This window comes from Pipistrellus hanaki (assembly GCF_964339955.1).
Source record: "Pipistrellus hanaki genome assembly, chromosome: 13".
NCBI lineage: Eukaryota > Metazoa > Chordata > Mammalia > Chiroptera > Vespertilionidae > Pipistrellus > Pipistrellus hanaki.
Window position 1 is genome coordinate 55,211,899 of NC_140515.1, and position 18,399 is coordinate 55,230,297.

Consider the following 18,399-nt stretch of genomic DNA (forward strand, 5'->3'; position numbering starts at 1 on the left):
TGTCCCCTCAACCAGGAGTACAGGCAGGCCAGCCAACCGCCCATGTCCCCTCCCCCTTGCCAGGCTGGCCGAACCTCACCCATGCACCAATTCATGCACCAGGCCTCTAACACACACACACACACACACACACACACACACACACACACACACAGAGTGGCCTTATTATGCGTTCAGAAATCTAACAATCTGGCCACTCAGTGTGTGTTTCATCCGTTTCCAGTTTGTCCCTCTGCACACAACTAGGCCCTGAGTTTTCAAATGTGCACATCTCTGCAACGTCTGGAAGTAGAGCTTATCCTGTCAGATACAATTTGAGGGAGAGAATGAATTGCTGGTCCAGGGTCTTGACTGGGAACTGGCAGATCTTGGCCTATCACATTCCTCACTTCCTCAGGGGAGGTCTCTTGCTTGGGCCTCCGTGCTGTCACTCGGATGCTCTTTGCCCTGAAGTATTGGCCTGAATTTGATCCCCAATCTATAATTGCAGTGGGTTATTACATTCGCTAAACAAAAGGAAATATTGTGTTTCGAATTTCTTAGAAATAAACGATTGCACCTACTCCAGAGAAACCGTGGCACTCTCTGAAAATAGCAGTGTTTTGAGAAGCAGTAACCATGGTTGCTGTCAATTAGAAGCCGAGTTGGTTTCCAATCTCAAGTGTTGTTTTACGATGACAGGGAGAGATGGCCTATGCTCAACCACTGAGCCACCCTGACCACGCAAGAACTGTACTTTTGATTGTTGTTGTTTTTTTCCTTTTGAAAGAAAAGTATTTTAAAATTGAGCATAGAGTTCCATATTCCCCCGTGAAAATACATATGCATGTAAAAGACCGCAGTCTCCTTTGGCCACTCCCTGCCTCACAGGCCCTTCTGGGCAGTAATCCCCGATGCTTTCCAGTCCATCTCTCCAGAGCCTTGTCTTACATTGTCATGTGTAGCTGTGCTGTCTCCTGTGTCCCTTCTCCTGGCCACCTTGCTGTCCATCCTGCCCGACAACCCTGAGATGCTGGTGGCTCTGCCTGGAGGGAGGCAGGAAGGTGAGCCACGATCATGTGACTGTGTCCACATCAGAGGCTGGCCTAGACCCACTCCCAGGCCTCCTCTCCTGGCCAGCTCTGGTCTGACCTGCCAGGGCTCCGTCCCTGTGTTTGCCCTTCATCAGTAACTGGTTCGATTCCTCTTGAATGTCTCTCAAGTCCTGGGAGACTGTGCGGTCCTGGTGTTCCTGTGCTGGTCCTTGGCCAGTTTGCTGTCAGACCCTCCCCTGCTTTGCTTTGAATGGCAGGAGGGCAGACCCCTTAAGGCCATGCTTTACCAGGCTCTGGTGTCAGCTGGCTTCTGGCCGGTTTCAGGCAAAAAGAAATTCTGGCCTTAGGAGGGGCTGGAGGAAAGGAGAAGCCAGGGAATTGCTTTCTGGCCCGGGTAGTGCCTCCGTCATTAGTCCAGTTCCGTCGGGGCAGACCTGCCTATGTCAGCTGCTGCGGCCGCTCCGGGCCTTTGAGCTCCGATAACTCTGCTCCCCCTCCAGCCTTCCGGCCAGAGGCAGTGGCGGCGGCCTGCTCGTCTCAACTTCTGGCTTCTGTGCTGTCCGCTTGGCTTCTCACTCAATTTTAAATTCCTAGAGCATTGGTTAGAGGAAGAGCTAGAGATGATTTTTCACGCTCTGGGAGTTTGTTTTCTAGATTTGCTGATTTCAGCTGTTAGGACTTTTTCTTTTTTTTTTTTTTGCTAATCCTCACCTGAGGATGTATTTTTTATTGCTTTTCAGAGAGAGTGGAAGAGAGAGAGAGAAGAGAGGAGAGAGGAGAGAGGAGAGAGGAGAGAGAGAGAGGAGAGAGAGAGAGAGATTATCCTGGCCAACAACCCTGAGATGCAGTAATGAAAACACTGACAGAGTCACCTCCCATACATGCCTCGGTGTATAACCTGCTAAATCCTCGCTATGTCCGAGGTGGCTGGCGGGCTTCCCAGAGCACATTTTGAACTCAACCAGGAAGGGACAGGCATGTCAGTAGAAGAAAATGCCTGCTCATCACCCAGAGGGGACACTGATCTAGGTCTTCACTGTCCGCCGTGCCTGACGCTTCCCTTCTGGTCCTAGGTCATCAACCCCATGGGGTGGGATGCATTCGGACTGCCTGCCGAGAACGCCGCCATCGAGAGGAATCTGCACCCAGACAGTTGGACACAAAGGTGTGTGGTGCTTTTTGTTGTTTTTTAAAAAATATATTTTATTGATTTTTTACAGAGAAAGAGAGTTAGAAATATCGATGAGAAAGAAACATCGATCAGCTGCCTCCTGCACACCCCCTACTGGGTATGTGCCTGCAACCAAGGTACATGCCCTTGACCAGAATCGAACCTGGGACCTTTGAGTCCGCAGGCTGTCGCTTTATCCACTGAGCCAATCTGGTTAGGACTCAAAAGGTGTTTTTATAGATATTCAAACACCTATGTACGGGGATTCCCACAGTTTATATGTTAAGGTTTTTTTTTTCTCTTCAGCGGATTTTATGCCAATTGCCTGGCTTAACTCCGTGCAGACTACAGACATACAGGGTGGGGCAAAAGTAGGTTTACAGTGTCTGTATGGAAAATAATACAATAATTAATAATTAGTAATGCAAGAGTAAACTCTGTGTTTTTCATACTACTTTTGCCCGCCCAAGGTGGATGGGCCAGAAGTGCCCACAGAAACGGGGTTGCCCACCCGAGTGGCCAGAGCAAGGGCCCATCCCAGGGCCAAAAGCCTTTGTGGTTTCTAGTAGATCCTGTGTGAGTCCAAAGAGTCAGTATCTTCCAACATGCTGGCATTTTCATCGATTCTTAGTGATATATATATTTTTAAATATATCTTATTGATCTTTTACAGAGAGGAAGGGAGAGGAGTAGAGAGCCAGAAACATCAATGAGAGAGAAACATCGATCAGCTGCCTCCTGCACACCCCACAGTGGGGTTGTGCCTGCAATCAAGGTACATGCCTTGACCGGAATCGAACCTGGGACCCTTCAGTCCACAGGCCGGTGCTCTACCCACTGAGCCTAACTGGTTAGGGCACTTAGTGATATTTTGGAGGCCAGGGCAAAACGACACTTAGATCCCTTTGCAATAAATCTAGGCTCTCCCCTTTCCCTTCCCATTCTCAAAGTCTAGTTTGTTTACGGCTTTCCCTCTATAAGCCCAAATCTCCTTCCCTCTATTTCACAGCAACATTAAGTACATGCGGAAGCAGCTGGACCGCCTGGGCCTGTGTTTCAGCTGGGACAGGGTAAGTGGGCCTTCTTACAGAAGGTTTTTGTGCATTTATTTTTAAAATATGTTTTTATTGGCTTCAGAGAGGAAGGGAGAAGGGAGAGAAATATCAATCATGAGAGAGAACCATCGATTGGCTGCCTCCTGGCACGTGCCCTGACTGGGAATCAAACCATGGCCTGGTTCATGGGTCCATGATGCTCAACCACTGGGCCTTGCCGGCTGCGCTGGAAAGTCTTCGCTGTCCTGGAGGTCCCAATTGCATGGGGACCATGGCAGTTGCTTCACATGCTGCCTCTTTGGGTTGGGAGAAGGGAAGGGAGGGAGGCAGAGCAGGTCTCCACAAATGAAAAGTATCCCCAGTGGGTAATTTGTCTGCAGAGAAGTCGTTTTCTGTGAGATTAAGCTAAGAGTGTTAACGTCTTCCTTAAGCTTCAGTCGGCCGGGTTGCGTGGTGGCATCTCGGCGCGGGGATTCTGCTGTTCTCAGCGATAGCTGAACACGGCTGCTGGGATCGATGTGGAAGTGATTAAGCATCCACCCGTCCGGTCCTTTTAGGCGATTAGGTGTTAAGTTGATTTATTTTCCTTTCGTTCCAAGTTTGGAATTGAGGTTTACAAGAACCTGTTACGATTCTGTCACAAATAAATTATCGAGTCACAGGAAGTTGCCAAGATGGTACAGAGACATGTACCCTTCCCCAGCTTCCCTCAGTGATAACATTTTACAGAACTTCAGACTAATATCAAAACCAAGACATCGACACCGTGCAGTACTGTTAACTGAAGTGCAAACCTTGTTCAGATTTCACAGTTGTTTTATGTAAGCATTGTGTACGTGTGTGTGTGTGTGTGTGTGTACGTGTGTATGTGTGGCTGTAGTAGTTGTTCTGTAATTTAATCACATGTATAGATTTGATGGAGAAGTCTGAGGCCAGCCCCACTTGTTTCTTTGTAATTCAGTGATCTTTCTACTGCCTTGTGGATACTTTTCTAAAAAACTATTTCCATTGATTTCAAAGAGGAAGGGAGAGGGAGAGAGAGAGAAAATCATCAATGATGAGAGAGTATCATTGATCCGTTGCCTCCTGCACACCCCACACTGGGGATCGAGCTTGCAACCCAGGCATGTGCCCTGACCGGGAATCGAACCATGACCCTCCTGGTTCATAGGTTGATGCTCAACCACTGAGCCGTACTGGCCGGGCTCATAATCTTTTTCATGAGTTTGGATGCCGTGTTCTCCTTGTTTGTTTCCAAATCTTTTTTGTAGACCCTGGTGGGTTTCCCCCGTTTCCTAAGTGGGCTCTATCCATTTATCCTCAGCATGTTGTCGTCTCTACACTTATTTTCGCTGGGTTTGGGGAATCCCTTCTCCTGGTGCATCATTCTCTTTGGTTTGCTCTTTAACCGGAAGTGAGTGGTGGCATCACAGATCCGCCGGACCATGACTACTTGAAGTGCTGCTGAGCCCCTACAGCCAGGGGTGTCAGGTCGTGGGCTCTCCGTCTGCCCAGAGCCCGCTGTCTCCTCTGCACCTTGCCCTTTGGCACAGGGGTTCCTGAGCTGTTCTTTCCAACAACCAAACCTGTTCTTAAGAAGGGGAGATGCTGTTTAGCTTATGGTATTTTTCTTCCATCTAGTCCCCTCTGCCAAAATTCCTTGACATTTCTGGCATGTTGATGGGCCCGTGTGTTGTTCCCAGGGCTGGTGCGATCCCCTCCCTCCCTCACTCCCTCCTCCCTGCCTCCCCCTTCTCCACTCCCCCTTCCCTCCCTCCTTTCTTCCCTCCCTCTTTTCCTTCCTTCATCACAATGCTATTAAGCTAAAGCAATTAATGATCATACCATATAACATCACAGAATGGTAGTCATTTTGCAAAGTTCCCTGGGTGTCTTGTAAGTATTTCTTACCACCAGCGGTTGGTTTGCCTGCACTTTTGCTGGTCTTTGCAGAGTCTCCTCCTCCCCACCCCGTGTTGTTATCATGGTTTGGGAATTGTACTCTTGTCATCCAAAATACACAAGCTGCTTGGACCATTCCTGCATGAATTTCCTTTCATGATTCGTATGATTTTTGTGATTTGTATCATCACAAAGGGAAAGGTATTATTGCTTCAAGTTCTTGCTACCTTGGCATTTTAATTACATGGAGGATTAGGTGTCTGACAAAGGATTAAACTAAGAGAAACCATGAGGGTGCTAGGAATAGGAATATATATTTTTATGGTTTTTGTTTTCAAAGAATGGCTTAAAACAAAAAGAATCGGGGGGGGGGGGGGGGGGCAAGTGAGCGCCTGGAGACGCCCCTGTGAGAGCTGGGAGCTCTGGTTGCCTTGACAACAGTAGGAGGCCCTGATGTGGTTGACTCTCCGATCCCCTTCCAGCACGAGGCAGTGGGTCTGGCAGACTCCTGGCTCTGGGTGACTCCTCCCTCACAATCAGAAGATTAACCTTTTCCTGGAGGTTTTCCTTGATCGATAGGGTGGGGGTGGGGGGCACCTTTGTTTCCATTGGGGTGAATGGGCAGCGTATCCTTTAGGGCTTCCCTGTTTCCAGGAAGTTGGTGCTGGGGCCTGAGGTGTCACTCAGAACTGCAGTCCCCTCGGGGTGGGGACCGTATGTCATCATGAACACATGGCACACGTGTCGCTGACCTCAGATTGCGCCGTGCCAGCTCAGGGCTGACCAGCCTAAAACCTGTGGCAGAGGATTTCACTGCCCCAGCCAGGAGCGCGTTCTGAGACTCCTCAGCCCTCACCAGGTCTCTTGGGGCCACCTGGTCCGTGTGGCTCCTCGAGGAAGTGGTTTGTTCCATCCCTGGTCCCCACAGGTGGTCACGAGCCCAGTCGGGTACCGATAATGATTTTTGACTTCTGAAGAGTTTCGTGTCCTGGTTTTGAAGAATGCCTAACAGCCTGGATTTGTCTGATTGGTTCTTCAGGCTTTCGTTCCAGTTGCTATGGCTGCGAAACAAATGGATTGTCTGATTTGTTGCCTTACTTTGCAACCTCCGCTCTGAACTATTTGCAAATTGATGAACAGCCTGGTGTTTGTAAATAGTGAAACTTAGAGTAGGGATGGGGAATGAGCCAGGGCAGAAGGGTGACAGGAGGCTAACTGGCACTTTATAAAAAATATATATATATTTCAGAGAGGAAGAAAGAGGGAAGAGTGATAGAAACATCAATGATGAGAGAAAATCACTGATTGACTGCCTTTTGCATGTCCCCCACTGAGGATCAAGCCCACAACCCAGGCACGTGCCCTTGACCAGAATCAAACCCAGGACCCTTCTCAGTCTGTAGGCTGACACTCTATCCACCGAGCTAAACCATCCAGGGCTAACTGGCACTTTTAATGAGGTGTTTACTATATTAGATGAAAGTTATGGATGGTTTTCTCTGGAGTATCTCACTGGGTTTTCTTTTTTTTTTTAATCCTTACCCAAGAATGTTTTTCCATTGAATTTTAGAGAGAGTGGAAGACAGAGGGGAAGGCAGAGAGAAATATCGTTGTGAGAGAAACACATTGATTGGTTGCTTCTTGCACTCGACTAGGGCCTGGACTGGGGAGGAGCCTGCAACCGAGGTGTATGTTCTTACCCGGAACTGAACCTGAGACCCTTTGGTCTGCAGGCCGATGCTCTACCCATTGAGCCAAACTGGCTAGGGCTCACATGTCTTTCTTAAAAGGTAACTTCACTGAAGAGATGTCTAATCACCTTGAAGATGAGCCATTCCAGGATGAGTTATTCATAGCATCAGATAGCCCCAAGTGAACTTTTCAAATAATCTTTCAAACTTACTGTCAAAACGTATCTTTTGTTTGAGAACTTATATGTGAAAGTCAATTTCAGGTAAGTCTGAAATTTAATAACTTTCTTTTGATAAGATCCCGGAAGATCCCAGGGAAACTGGCAGATGGCCCAAGAACAGTGCCAGCGAAACGGATTTGCAAGCAAAGAAGAAATCCTCTCTGTGAGCACACGCACGTGTGGACAGGGAAGGACGGTGGTGGCCAGCCTTGGAGAGGACCAGCTGCGGAGAAACTGGATGAAGTCACCAAGGGACAGTGCAGAGAGATCAGAGGCCCAGGATGTCTTGGAGTTGGGGGTCAAGAGACAAAGAGGAGCCGACACAAGTCCTAGGATTGGAGTAGAATTGAAGTAAAATGGCGCTGTAGAAACCAGGGGAAGAGTGAATTTCCACCAAGAAAGCAAACAGCAGCCACTGGAAAAAGGAGAAAAGGGGCTCGAAAAATCCACTGGTGATCAAGTTGATTAAAAAATCCAGCTTTGGGGAAGGGGTTCTAGGAAGGTGGCAGAGTGTAGGAAGTACCAGGACTCTGTCTCCCCACATGACACCTGCGCTGCCAGGCTGTGTCTGATATAACCATTTGGACCTTTGGAGTCTATCGAAGGCTTGCAAGTCCCAGGGGAAGACTTGAATGGTAAATGGCAGTGAGTTTTGGTCAGTTGCAGCTCTTAGCTCAGTGGTGGCTGCCAGTCCCTTACCCGGAGCCCCTGGGAGGCAGCGTGCACCGGTTCCTGGAGCGGCTTGCACACAGCTTCAGGGGCCAGGTGTGCAATAGGACCCCGTCCTCCAGGTAGTGGGGATCGACCTTCTCTTTGCTGGTTGTTACTTCACTTAATAATGGCCCCCAAGTACAAGAGTACGGATGCTGGCAATTCATATATGCCAAAGAGAAGCATAAAGTCCTTCATTTAAAGTTTGAAACGAAAAGATGAATACAATACAATAGATATATATATATATATATATATAGAGAGAGAGAGACCACATTCACATAACTTTTATTACAGTCTACTGTTATGATTGTTCTGTTTTATTGCTAGTTATTGCTAACCTCTTACTGTTCTTAATTTATAAATTAAATGTTATTATAGGTATGTATGCATAGGAGAAACATAGTGTCTTTAGGTCTCAGTACTGTCTGTCTGTGACTTCAGGCACCCACTGAGGGTCTTGGAGCGTATCCCCTGCACATAAGGGGGGACTGTAACACTGAAGTGTACACTTAAAAATAGGATGGTCAATATGTGTGTTTTACCACAATAGAAAATTGAAGGAAAAATAAGTAACTGGCTTTGGCGTGAGGAAATAAAAGCTGGAAGACTTTCCCCAGGACTGTTCCAGGACACGCTGATATTTCAGAGCACAGACTAATAGTCTTTTGTCTGCACTCCGTGGCTCTGTTGGCTCCGATTCTGGGACTTATTAGACACAAAGAAATCCAAGGACCTTGCCACCGTGTCTGTCATTCCTCGGGGGTTGAGGTTCCCAAGCAGCCTGCCTTCTCTTCTCCATTTTTCCGAGTCTTATGTTTGTTTCATATATGCAAAGACCAGGATGTCAGTTGTACTGAGTAGAAAGAGGAAGGCAAAGTCCACCTATTCCATCTGCTCAGAAGGAGAGGGCGAGCACAGAGTGGGGCAAAGTAGGTTTACAGTTGTGAGTGTGCACAACACAGAATTTATTATTGTATTATTATTTGTAAATTATTGTATTATTTTTTATACAAACAACTGGAATCCTCCTTTTGCCCCACCCTGAATAGTTTTAAAATCCTCCCCCTTCCTGTAAGATTCTGATCTGTGCGTCTCTGTCCCTAGCTCTTCCCTTTTAAAAGTCACCAGACTGCCCGTTCGTTGGCATGGCTCAGTAACTGAGCATTGGACCATGGACCAGGAAGTCATGGTTCAGTTTCTGGTCAGGGCACATGCTCAGGTTGTGGGCTGGATCCCCAGTGTGGGGTGTGCAGGAGGCAGCCGATAGATGTTTCTCTCTCTTTATCCCTCTCCCTTCCCCTCTCTAAAATCAATTTAAAAAATTTTGTTTTAAATCACTGGACTAAAAGATCTTCAAAATAAATTCCTATGCATTTGCCAAAGCTTATAGTTTTTTGCTTTTATTTTTGTTTCTCTTTTTTGCGTATGAAAGCTTTCAGGCTGTGACAAGCCTCTACCACCCATTGCTCAGGGAGCTGGCAGGCAGCAGAGCAATTGATGGATTGATGTTCTCTGCTCCTCCGCTGGGTCCATGCCCACGGAAGCAAACGGCTTTCCTTTATTCAGGAAACCCAGACAACTTGCATCTCAATAACAGCTTTCCGACGACTCTGTCCTGCCGATCCTGAAATTTTCAAGTGCATTGCAGATAAAGATGTTCTTTTCCTTCCAGAGAAGCGCAGCCATTGTGGAGAGCTGGTTTGGCTTGGATCGGGGAAACACTGGCGTCTGTTCAAGTAGACAGATAACTAATTGCCATTCAGACCCATTAGTCTCATCTGTAGCTTAATGGAGGGGTTTCTGTTCCCAACTGCCTCCTCAGAGAAGCTGTCTGTATTGTTAGGCTGCCTTGATGAAATTCTTGTTAGCTGGCAAAGGACAATTACCGGGAAATTAAGCAAATTGTTGTTTCTCGTCCGACGGTGGCTGGTTCTCAGAATCTTGTGTAGTGTGCCGCCGGAGACAGCGTTTAGGTTACCATAAGAGCAGTAGTGCTCAGGCCTAACCAACTTGGCTCAGTGGATAGAGCATCGGCCCTCGAACTGAAGGGTCCTGGGTTCGATTCCAGTCAGGGGTATGGGCCTGTGCCTCAGTAGATCCCCAGCCCCAATCGGGGCAGGAGGCAACCAATCGATGTGTCTCTTCCACATTGCTATTTTTCTCTTTCTGTCTCTCTTTCTCCCTCCCACTCTCTCTAAAAATCAATGGAAAAATATCTTCCTGTGAGGATTAACAAACAACAACAAAATAGTGCTAAAAAAAAATAATGGTCAAGACAGTAGCAAAAAGAAGCTTTTAAAAGAAAATATATATATTTTTTATTTCAGAGAGGAAGGGAGAGGGAGAGAGAGAGAGAAACATCAATGATGAGAGAGAATCATTGATTGGCTGTCTTCTGTACTCCTCACACTGGGGATCAAGCCCGCAACCCAGGCACTTGCCCTTGAATCGAACCTGGGACCTTTCAGCTGGGGCAAGAACTGTCTTTCTAACCTCAGAGCAGTGTCTCCCCTCTATTAATAGTCATTCTCTAGATTGGCTTCCAGAGCATGTAGAACACGAACTTTTCACATGACTGGAGCGTTTAGCTGCAGCCCTGGATTTGAGAAACAAGACCTGTAAGAACAGAATGTGTGTTCATAAGCACAGTGCGCAGCATTTGTCATTTCCGGTCTTCATTAAACGCTGCTTTTCAGTCTAAAGTTAGTCCCGAGGTGAAGGAACACAATTACCTCAAAATGAAATGTTAGGTTCATGATTCATTAATCACCCTGATATTAACACCTGTCCCATCGACTCGGCACAAAGGAGGGGATCTGTGTGAGTGTGGCCGCGTTTGGAGTATAACTTTGAATAACCCGACTTTCTGTTTTAAAAACAAGATGCATTAGGTGTTGGCTTGTCTGGGAAGCAGGGAAAGGCAAGCACAAGAATGAAGAGGGTGCCGAAACCGGTGTGGCTCAGTGGATAGAGTGTCGGCCTGCGGACTGAAGGGTCCCAGGTTCGATTCGGGTCAGGGGCATGTACCTTGGTTGCGGGTGCAGGAGGCGGCTGATCAATGTTTCTCTCTTATCGATGTTTCTAGCTCTCTGTCCCTCTCTCACTCTGTAAAAAAAAAAAAAAAAAAAAAATATATATATATATATATATATATATATATATATATATATATATATATACCAAAAAAAAAAAAAAAAAAAAGAATGAAGAGGGTTCTGGAACAGAGTAAACAGCCTGCGCTTGACTAAGAAGTCTTTCCAAGTCAGCGCTTTCCCACCGCAGGAATGGGGTGGGGTGGGGGTGGGGGGCAGGAATCCCACCCCACAGACAGTGGGCTCCCCTGGGGTACAGGCAGGGCTGGGCCAGGACATTTGGGTGCTGTGGGCCAGATTCCAACTGATGATCTTTCAACACTTGTCACAGCCTTTTCATGGAAGGCGGTAAACTGATGTATGGAGAAAAATGATACGCCTCTCTAACTTCACAATAGGAACTGTATTGCATGGATTTATTACAAGAGGTTTTCCAAGTCACACAGCCACTTGGAGGCCTATTAAATGATTTAACATTTAGGGAGTAAAACCAATCACTCAGGCCCAGGGAGCAGCACTCTGCATGCATAACCGAGTTCCAGAACTCTGGTCTCCCCCGGGGTGGGTCTCAGAGCTGGGAGGAGGGGCGAGCTCCCTGGGAGTGAGGGCCCTGCCCCATGTGCTGGGCAGTTCGGGGGTCACAGCAGAGGGAGAAGGGGAGCCCAGGCGCAGGGGCTGGCATTGCCACTTCCCCAAGGACGCTGTATGCCTTCGTGTGGAATGCCTATCGGAGAGTTGCTTGGCTCTTTAATCTGCCTGAGGTTACAGACTCAAACTAAAAAAATCAAAACCCACTGAGCAGTGGCACGTTTGGACTTGGATCATTTTTTGTTCTAGAAACTGTCTTGTGCATGGAAGGGGTTTTAGCAACATCCCTGGCCTCTACCCACTATGTCAGCACCACCCTCCCCCACCACAGTGTGACAGACAGTGTCTCCAGGTATCACCAGGTGTCCTTGGGAGCTGTCCTGCTTTAGGAGGAGGAGGGAGGAAGGGCAGTGAGCATCTCTGGTGCTGAAAGCCCAGGAGAGCCTGTCTACAGAGCTGGGTTAAGTAAGAAGTTCTCAGGGAAAATGTGAAAGGGAGTCTCCATTTTAGCCAGACTAAAGGGAAAGCTTTAGCAGTTTAATTTCAGAAAGATGTCTGGTGATTTTTTTTTTTTAACTTTATTGTTGAGACTATTTCAGATGTCCCCTTTTTGGTGATTTTTTTCTGAGATGAAGTCTTAGAAGATTAGAACTAGTTGTTTTGTTTTGTTGTCTTTAAAACCAGCAAATCAAGGAAGGTTCCAGAAGCATTCTGATATTTTTAGGAAATACATTTTTGAGCAGGGTCTCTCCCCACCATGTTTGTGGTTCTCATGAGACTGGACTAGGGAGCCTTGGGGCACCTGGTCTGCCATTTCTTCATGAAGAGGATGATACCGAGGGCCCTAGTGGACCCTGTGTGCAGCAGGTGGGAATAAATGGGCAGGAGCGCTCCCAGCTTCCTCTGGGCTGGGGACACTGGCCCTTCAGAAGGGACTGTGTGAGTAGTAAACATGCACTCAAGTAAAGCCATCGACGTTCACACACGCAGACACTGGGCATGTTCCTGGCACTGAGAATCTCCCTCCGTAGCAGAGGGCAGGAGAGATGAAGGTAGAGGCTGCCACCCAGTTGGTAATTAACAGAGTTTATGAGGGCAAACTCATAAGGCACGTGGAGGCTGCGAGAGGAAGTAAATGGGTCATCACGCTGCTTGGCGGGCACCAGTCACGGGTGCTGGTACATGCATGCTTCCAGGTGCGGAGATTACTTTACATGCTTGACCAGCCTGCAAACAGCCTGTTCCAGGAACCTGCTCATCGCAGGAAGCAAGGGAGAGGCGCTGACTTATGTCAGAATGAGCATCGCTTTCGGTCCGTCTCTAAGGGGGTTGCAGCGAGCTCCCGCTCTGGCCCAGGTCCAGCTCGCAGGTCCCACCGCGGTCACAGCACAGAACTTTCTCACCACAGTCGGGCGTGGGTGATGGTCCTGGAGTACTTACTGGTTTGTGAGCTGTACCCTTCCAGCAGCTGGCATGACTTTTCCTCCAGTGACACACAGAAACCCGCTGTGAACAACACGGGTCAGACCCAGTCTGAAGGCAGGGGCGGAGGGGCCTGCAGTGCCCACACTCAGTGCACCTCGGAGCTGGCTCTTCCAAAGAGATCGAGTTCCTGGCGGGTGAAATAGACTAATGCTCGGCTGGACAGCCATCTTTCTTCCCTCTGACTGGACCCCTGAGTTTTCTTCTAGTTCAAGTGAAAGTGGTTTTCAAAACCATAAACCTGGAGGAAGATAATAGTACTGGTCTGTTGCTGTGTAGTTTTTATTCTCAATCTATAGAAGCAGATTCAGGGCTGAGAAAACACATACATGCATGTAATATATACGCATATTATATGTGTTTAATGGAAGTATTTTGATGCTTTATTATGAAAAACTTAGTGATACAGATAAGTAGAGAAAAGAGAACAGTTACCTCCTAAATTTAACTCATTTTTTCATATTAGCTCACACACTTTTTAAAACTTCTAATGAATAAAAATTTGCAAAAACAAACCATACAAATCTGGGAATATTTTTACCACATTCTTGCATCCCCTGCCCTAGTTCATCTTATAGACTTACAACATAATTTGAATTTAGTTTGATTCAACATGGCAGGCGTTAGATGGGCTGGTCTGTTTAGTTTATTCTTCATTCAACAATAATTTTGGGGTGCCTCGACGTGCCAGGACCTGAGCAGACAGTGATGAACAAATCAAACATCTAAACATAGCTCCTGCCCCGGTTTTATTAGAAATACAAGTTTTTGCCCGGGCTGGGTAGCGCAGATGATTGGAGCGCCATACTGATATGCCAAGGTTGCAGGTTTGATCACCAGTCAGGGCTCATACAGGAATCAACCAATGAATGCATCAACAAGTAGAACAACAAGTCGATGTTTCTCTCTGTGTTTTTCCCTTCCTCTCCCCTTGCCCCCCCCCCCAAAAAAAAATTAAAAAATAAAGAAATGCAGATTCTTCAGTTGCTTGTCTGGGAAATGGAAGAAAAGGAGTTCTGTGGCATGGGGAGGGTAGCTGGTGAGGAACCGATCCTGGCATGAGGGTGAATTTGGAGGTGTTGGGGAGCAAGCCCGCCCACAGTGTGCTGGTCCCATTCTTGAGTTGGTGAGGCACTTGGCACATGTAGCTCCTGCAGACTGGGGGGATGCACAGCCTGGGAGCTGGGGCTGGCTTTGGCGCTCACAGGTCAGCACTCAGTGCCACAGCTGGGGCACTGATGGGGCTGGCCCCCGGGGGTCAGCTACCAGAGGGCAGAGCTGTTAGATGGGCTGGTTGTCCTCTCTGCCTTGCAGGGGAGTGGGGAGTGGATCTGGCCGTCAGAGTTCTTTGTTTTCTAGTAGTGATTTCTCTGCTCTTTTTATTAGTCAGCACATTAAAGAACATAATACACAAGAATCTTACCTAAGAGAGGTAGCCCGTTGGGAGCACCTCGAGTTTCCCAGATCCCCTCTTCCGCTCCAGCCCTCCTCGCCCTCCCCGCTGGGCTTCAGCTCTCCTCCATCTGCAGAAAGGCGGATGTCCGCACTGGTGGAACCATTGGGGATGTGCCCCGTCCTCCGTCCACCCCGCTGTTAGCTGCTGTGTGCAGAGAGCAGGAGGAGGAAGCAGTGAGAGTGCAGGTCTTTGACCTTATCTGCCTGGCCGTACAGGGAGGAATCAGTAACTTGCCTTTCAAGATTCCATTGCAAAGGCGTTTTCAGGACAGACAGTAAGTGTGGGAAGGCTTCGGTTCAGGCTGGAGATACAAGCCAGACGCTTTCTCACTGCGTTTAATACTTGGTAATGATTTTGGTGGTCTTCCTATGTCGATGCCAGCCTGACTCACATAATGGAGTACATGGAGGGGATGAGCCTGAAGGAGATACGAGGCCCTGGTGATATGTGCAAACACAAGGTTTATTTTCAAATGGAGATCGTATAAAAGCAGGAAAATACTCCTCTTGGATTTTATGATTGCTTTAAAAATGAACTGCTTTCACGAATCAGTTTTGTGGTCCCCCGGCTATGTTTGCACTGACAAAAATGATAGAACCCCATTTCGTAATTCATGTGTTCGTTGCATGGGTGGAGGGAGGAGTGTGCAGAAGACTTCGGGTTGATTTTCTCATCTTTAAACAGGAAAAGTGAGGCTGGCATTTCTTTTCTTTTTTTCTTTTTTTTTTAAATTAAATATATTTTATTGATTTTTTTACAGAGAAGAAGAGAGAGGGATAGAGAGTTAGAAACATCGATGAGAGAGAATCATCAATCAGCTGCCTCTTGCACACCCCCTACTGGGGATGTGCCCGCAACCAATGTACATGCCCTTGACCGGAATCGAACCTGGGACCTTTCAGTCCATAGGCCGACGCTCTATCCACTGAGCCAAACCAGTTTCGGCTTCTTCTTCTTCTTCTTCTTCTTCTTCTTCTTTTTTGTTTGTTTGTTTAAATATATTTTTATTGATTTCAGAGAGGAAAGGAGAGAGAGAGATAGAATCAATGATGAGAGAACCACTGATTGGCTGCTTCCTGCATGCCCCCCACTGGGGATTGAGCCAGCAACCTGGGCATGTGCCCTTGACTGGGATCGAACCTGGGACCTTTCAGACCACAGGCTGACACTCTATCCACTGAGCCAAGCCAGCCAGGGCTGGGGTTGGCATTTCAATCACGTCTCTCTTCTCTCGCTTTACAAATGGGTGCAAAGTAGGATAGCCGGTCACATGTTTGCAGTGAGATTGCTTTTCAAAATGCTGCAAGGCCGGTGCGTACGTGGTGTAGGGGTGAGTGTTCACAGTGGCCGGTGGGTGACTTCTCCCTCTCCGACAGGAAATAACCACGTGTTCCCCGGACTACTACAAGTGGACTCAGTACCTCTTTATCAAGCTCTACGACGCTGGCCTGGCCTATCAGAAGGAGGTAAGTCCAAGTTAGCTGCCCTTTAAATAAATCTCCTCCGTCTGCTCAGAACACCCAATTGTTAAACAAGAAACAAATGCGCCCTATTTGCCCATGAAAATGGTGAAAATGAACATGACCTCAAGGTCATGGCCTTGGTCGCAGCAGATCCAGAAAGTAGTGACGCCTGGCTTAGTTTGCTGCTTCCAGGACAGGGCTTGGTCCTTTCGCACTTGAATTCCCAGCATGTAACAGTGTATGGTGCCTGGGCTGAGATCAGGACGGGAGCAGAGGAGGAACGCAGGCTTCCCAGGCCCTAGCCCAGCGACCCCTCCCAGCTGTGCGCTGGGTCAGTCACTCCCGGAAGTGTGGTTCTGTCCCTGCCCAGTGGGTGGTAACATCATCGTTGCAGGGTCTTGGGAGGACAGTGCCTAGAGAATGGTCTCCCAAGAAGGCGAGGAGCGTGTCATGCTGGGAGCTCAGTAACAGTGGACGCTCCTGAGATGCTGGGGAGGAGGGGGAGGGTCACAGTGTGGCCTACAATTTCTCTGTCCAGTGCTGTAGCCACCAACGGCGTGTGATGTTGATATTTCAGTTTAAAATAGGGGTGTCGAACTCAATCAGAGAAGGGGCCAAAATCTAAAATCCAGCCTAAATCGCGGGCCGAATGGTTTACTGAACAGTCATAAACTGACAATGTCATAAACTGACAGCGGAGTGCAGTGATGACAGCGCGGTGCGGGCCACATTGCAAGGCCTGGCGGGCTGGATTTGTCCCGCGGGCCTTGTGTTTGACACATGTGGTTTAAAATAATGGCGATTCATTAGCATTAAGATTGAGGTCCTCATTCATGTGCTAGAGTAGCGAAGATTGGACATCACGGATCTAGAACACTTTCCATCATCACAGAGCATCCTGCTAGACAACGTGGGTCTAGAAGATCCAGAAGTAACAAGTGGAAACGGCACTCTCCTTTGACCAGAGGGATCTGATGACACAATTACATTCACTGTTCCGTGGGTCACTCACTTCACACTGCCTGGCCTTACAATGAATACTACTTACAGAATCATTATTGTTAGGTTTGGAACGCTTTAGAATCAATATAGAGATGGATGCAGAGAGCTCCACTCGAATTTCAGAATAAAACAAAGATGTCTTGAACCTTGACAACATAAAAATAAGGTAGCAACAAAAACCAGGAGGTGAACTTGGGGAAGAAAAATAGAAGCAAGTGCGAGACCATCCCTTCATCTTTCCCAGCAAGGAGTCAGAGGTGAAAAGTTAGGGGTTCACAGCTATGCGTTTTTTTAAGTTAGAAAGGTAGCTATGAAAGCTAACAAAAATAGGGCGAACGAGAAGAGGGGTCGAGGGTGGGAGGAAGGCTGTATGGCCGACCATGTGGAGTATCCACCACGCATGGCCTAGCGTCCCCAGAACGGTCCAAAGACAATATCTGAAATCAAAGCATACTTTCATTATTTAAAGTCATAGTGGTGAATACCAGAAGCCTGAATGAAGGGAACCTGTTAAAAGTAGAAGGGTGACTTCATAATCACTTCCCGTAATTTTGAATATTATCCTTTGATACTATAGCGAAAGTCAACAAGCGGTGGTCTCTTACACTTGAGCTGCAGCGTTGAATCTGAAACATCAGTGACCTTTTCGTACGCTGTTAAATTAAAACGGATTGGACTGGTCTGTCTCGCACTTTGCGTGGGTTTTTCACCCCTGCATAACTTTGTAACATCAGACATTAGGCATTCGGGAAACACAGTACAGTGTTATGCAGCTCTCCCAAAAGTTGACATATTTCACTGCACAGTGTCAGCACCAATGAAGCTGTGAGCTCAGGATGGCCAGACACGAGCTTTCCAAGGCCTGTGCCTGGGAGAACATGAGTTTGCCTCTGTGACTGAAAAGAGATTGTTCCGTGGGTGTAGTTGGGAGAGAAAGGAGTGATGTTGCCTGGGGCTCGGACATTCTGGGAGCTGCGGAGAGCGCCCGTCTAGGAGTGTGTCGTTGGCCTTCTCCAGGACTTCCATGGCCGCTGGTGGCAGGGCTGATCGGGCCCCCTGAGCTGGTGTGCAGTGCGGCCTCGTCTCCAGCCTCTCCTCCTCTGCCCCCGGGGCTGCGGAGGTGGTGTCAGCAGCCTTGGGCACCCACCCCCTCCCCCTGGACTCCGTCCAGATGGGGCCCATTCTGGATGGAATGGAGCAATATCAATCTTGAGAATTACATCCTTTAATAGGATCTATGTGGTGTTTCTTTTTTGTTTTTTTGCCTTTGATCATATTTTTATTCGAAATTAGCTGTCCAAAGTGACTTGACCGTTGTGGAATAAACAATTTAAGTTTCTGCCACGGGCTTCTTCTCTTCTGTGGTGGGTTTCTTTTCTGCGGGCTTCTTCTCAGCTGCTGGTTTCTTGGTAGCTGCAATATGTGGTGTTTCTTAATTAAGCATCCTTTTGTCAAGAGAAAAGCTAGTAGACTTTGAGGAAATCAATACCCTGAACCACATACTGGACCAGCCTTCTGGAGCCAGGAG

At 47.7% G+C, this 18,399-nt stretch overlaps 1 protein-coding gene across 1 annotated transcript in view; it reads left to right on the plus strand.

Annotated features, from left to right (window-relative positions):
* The window catches only part of LARS2 (leucyl-tRNA synthetase 2, mitochondrial), an 82,492-nt gene that overhangs the window by 12,872 nt on the left and 51,221 nt on the right, over window positions 1–18,399 (plus strand). The window contains exons 4-6 of the mRNA XM_084902042.1: window positions 2,108–2,199; window positions 3,215–3,275; window positions 15,783–15,872. Coding sequence (XP_084758168.1) covers window positions 2,108–2,199; window positions 3,215–3,275; window positions 15,783–15,872 — 243 coding nt within the window. The remainder of the gene's footprint in view (window positions 1–2,107; window positions 2,200–3,214; window positions 3,276–15,782; window positions 15,873–18,399) is intronic.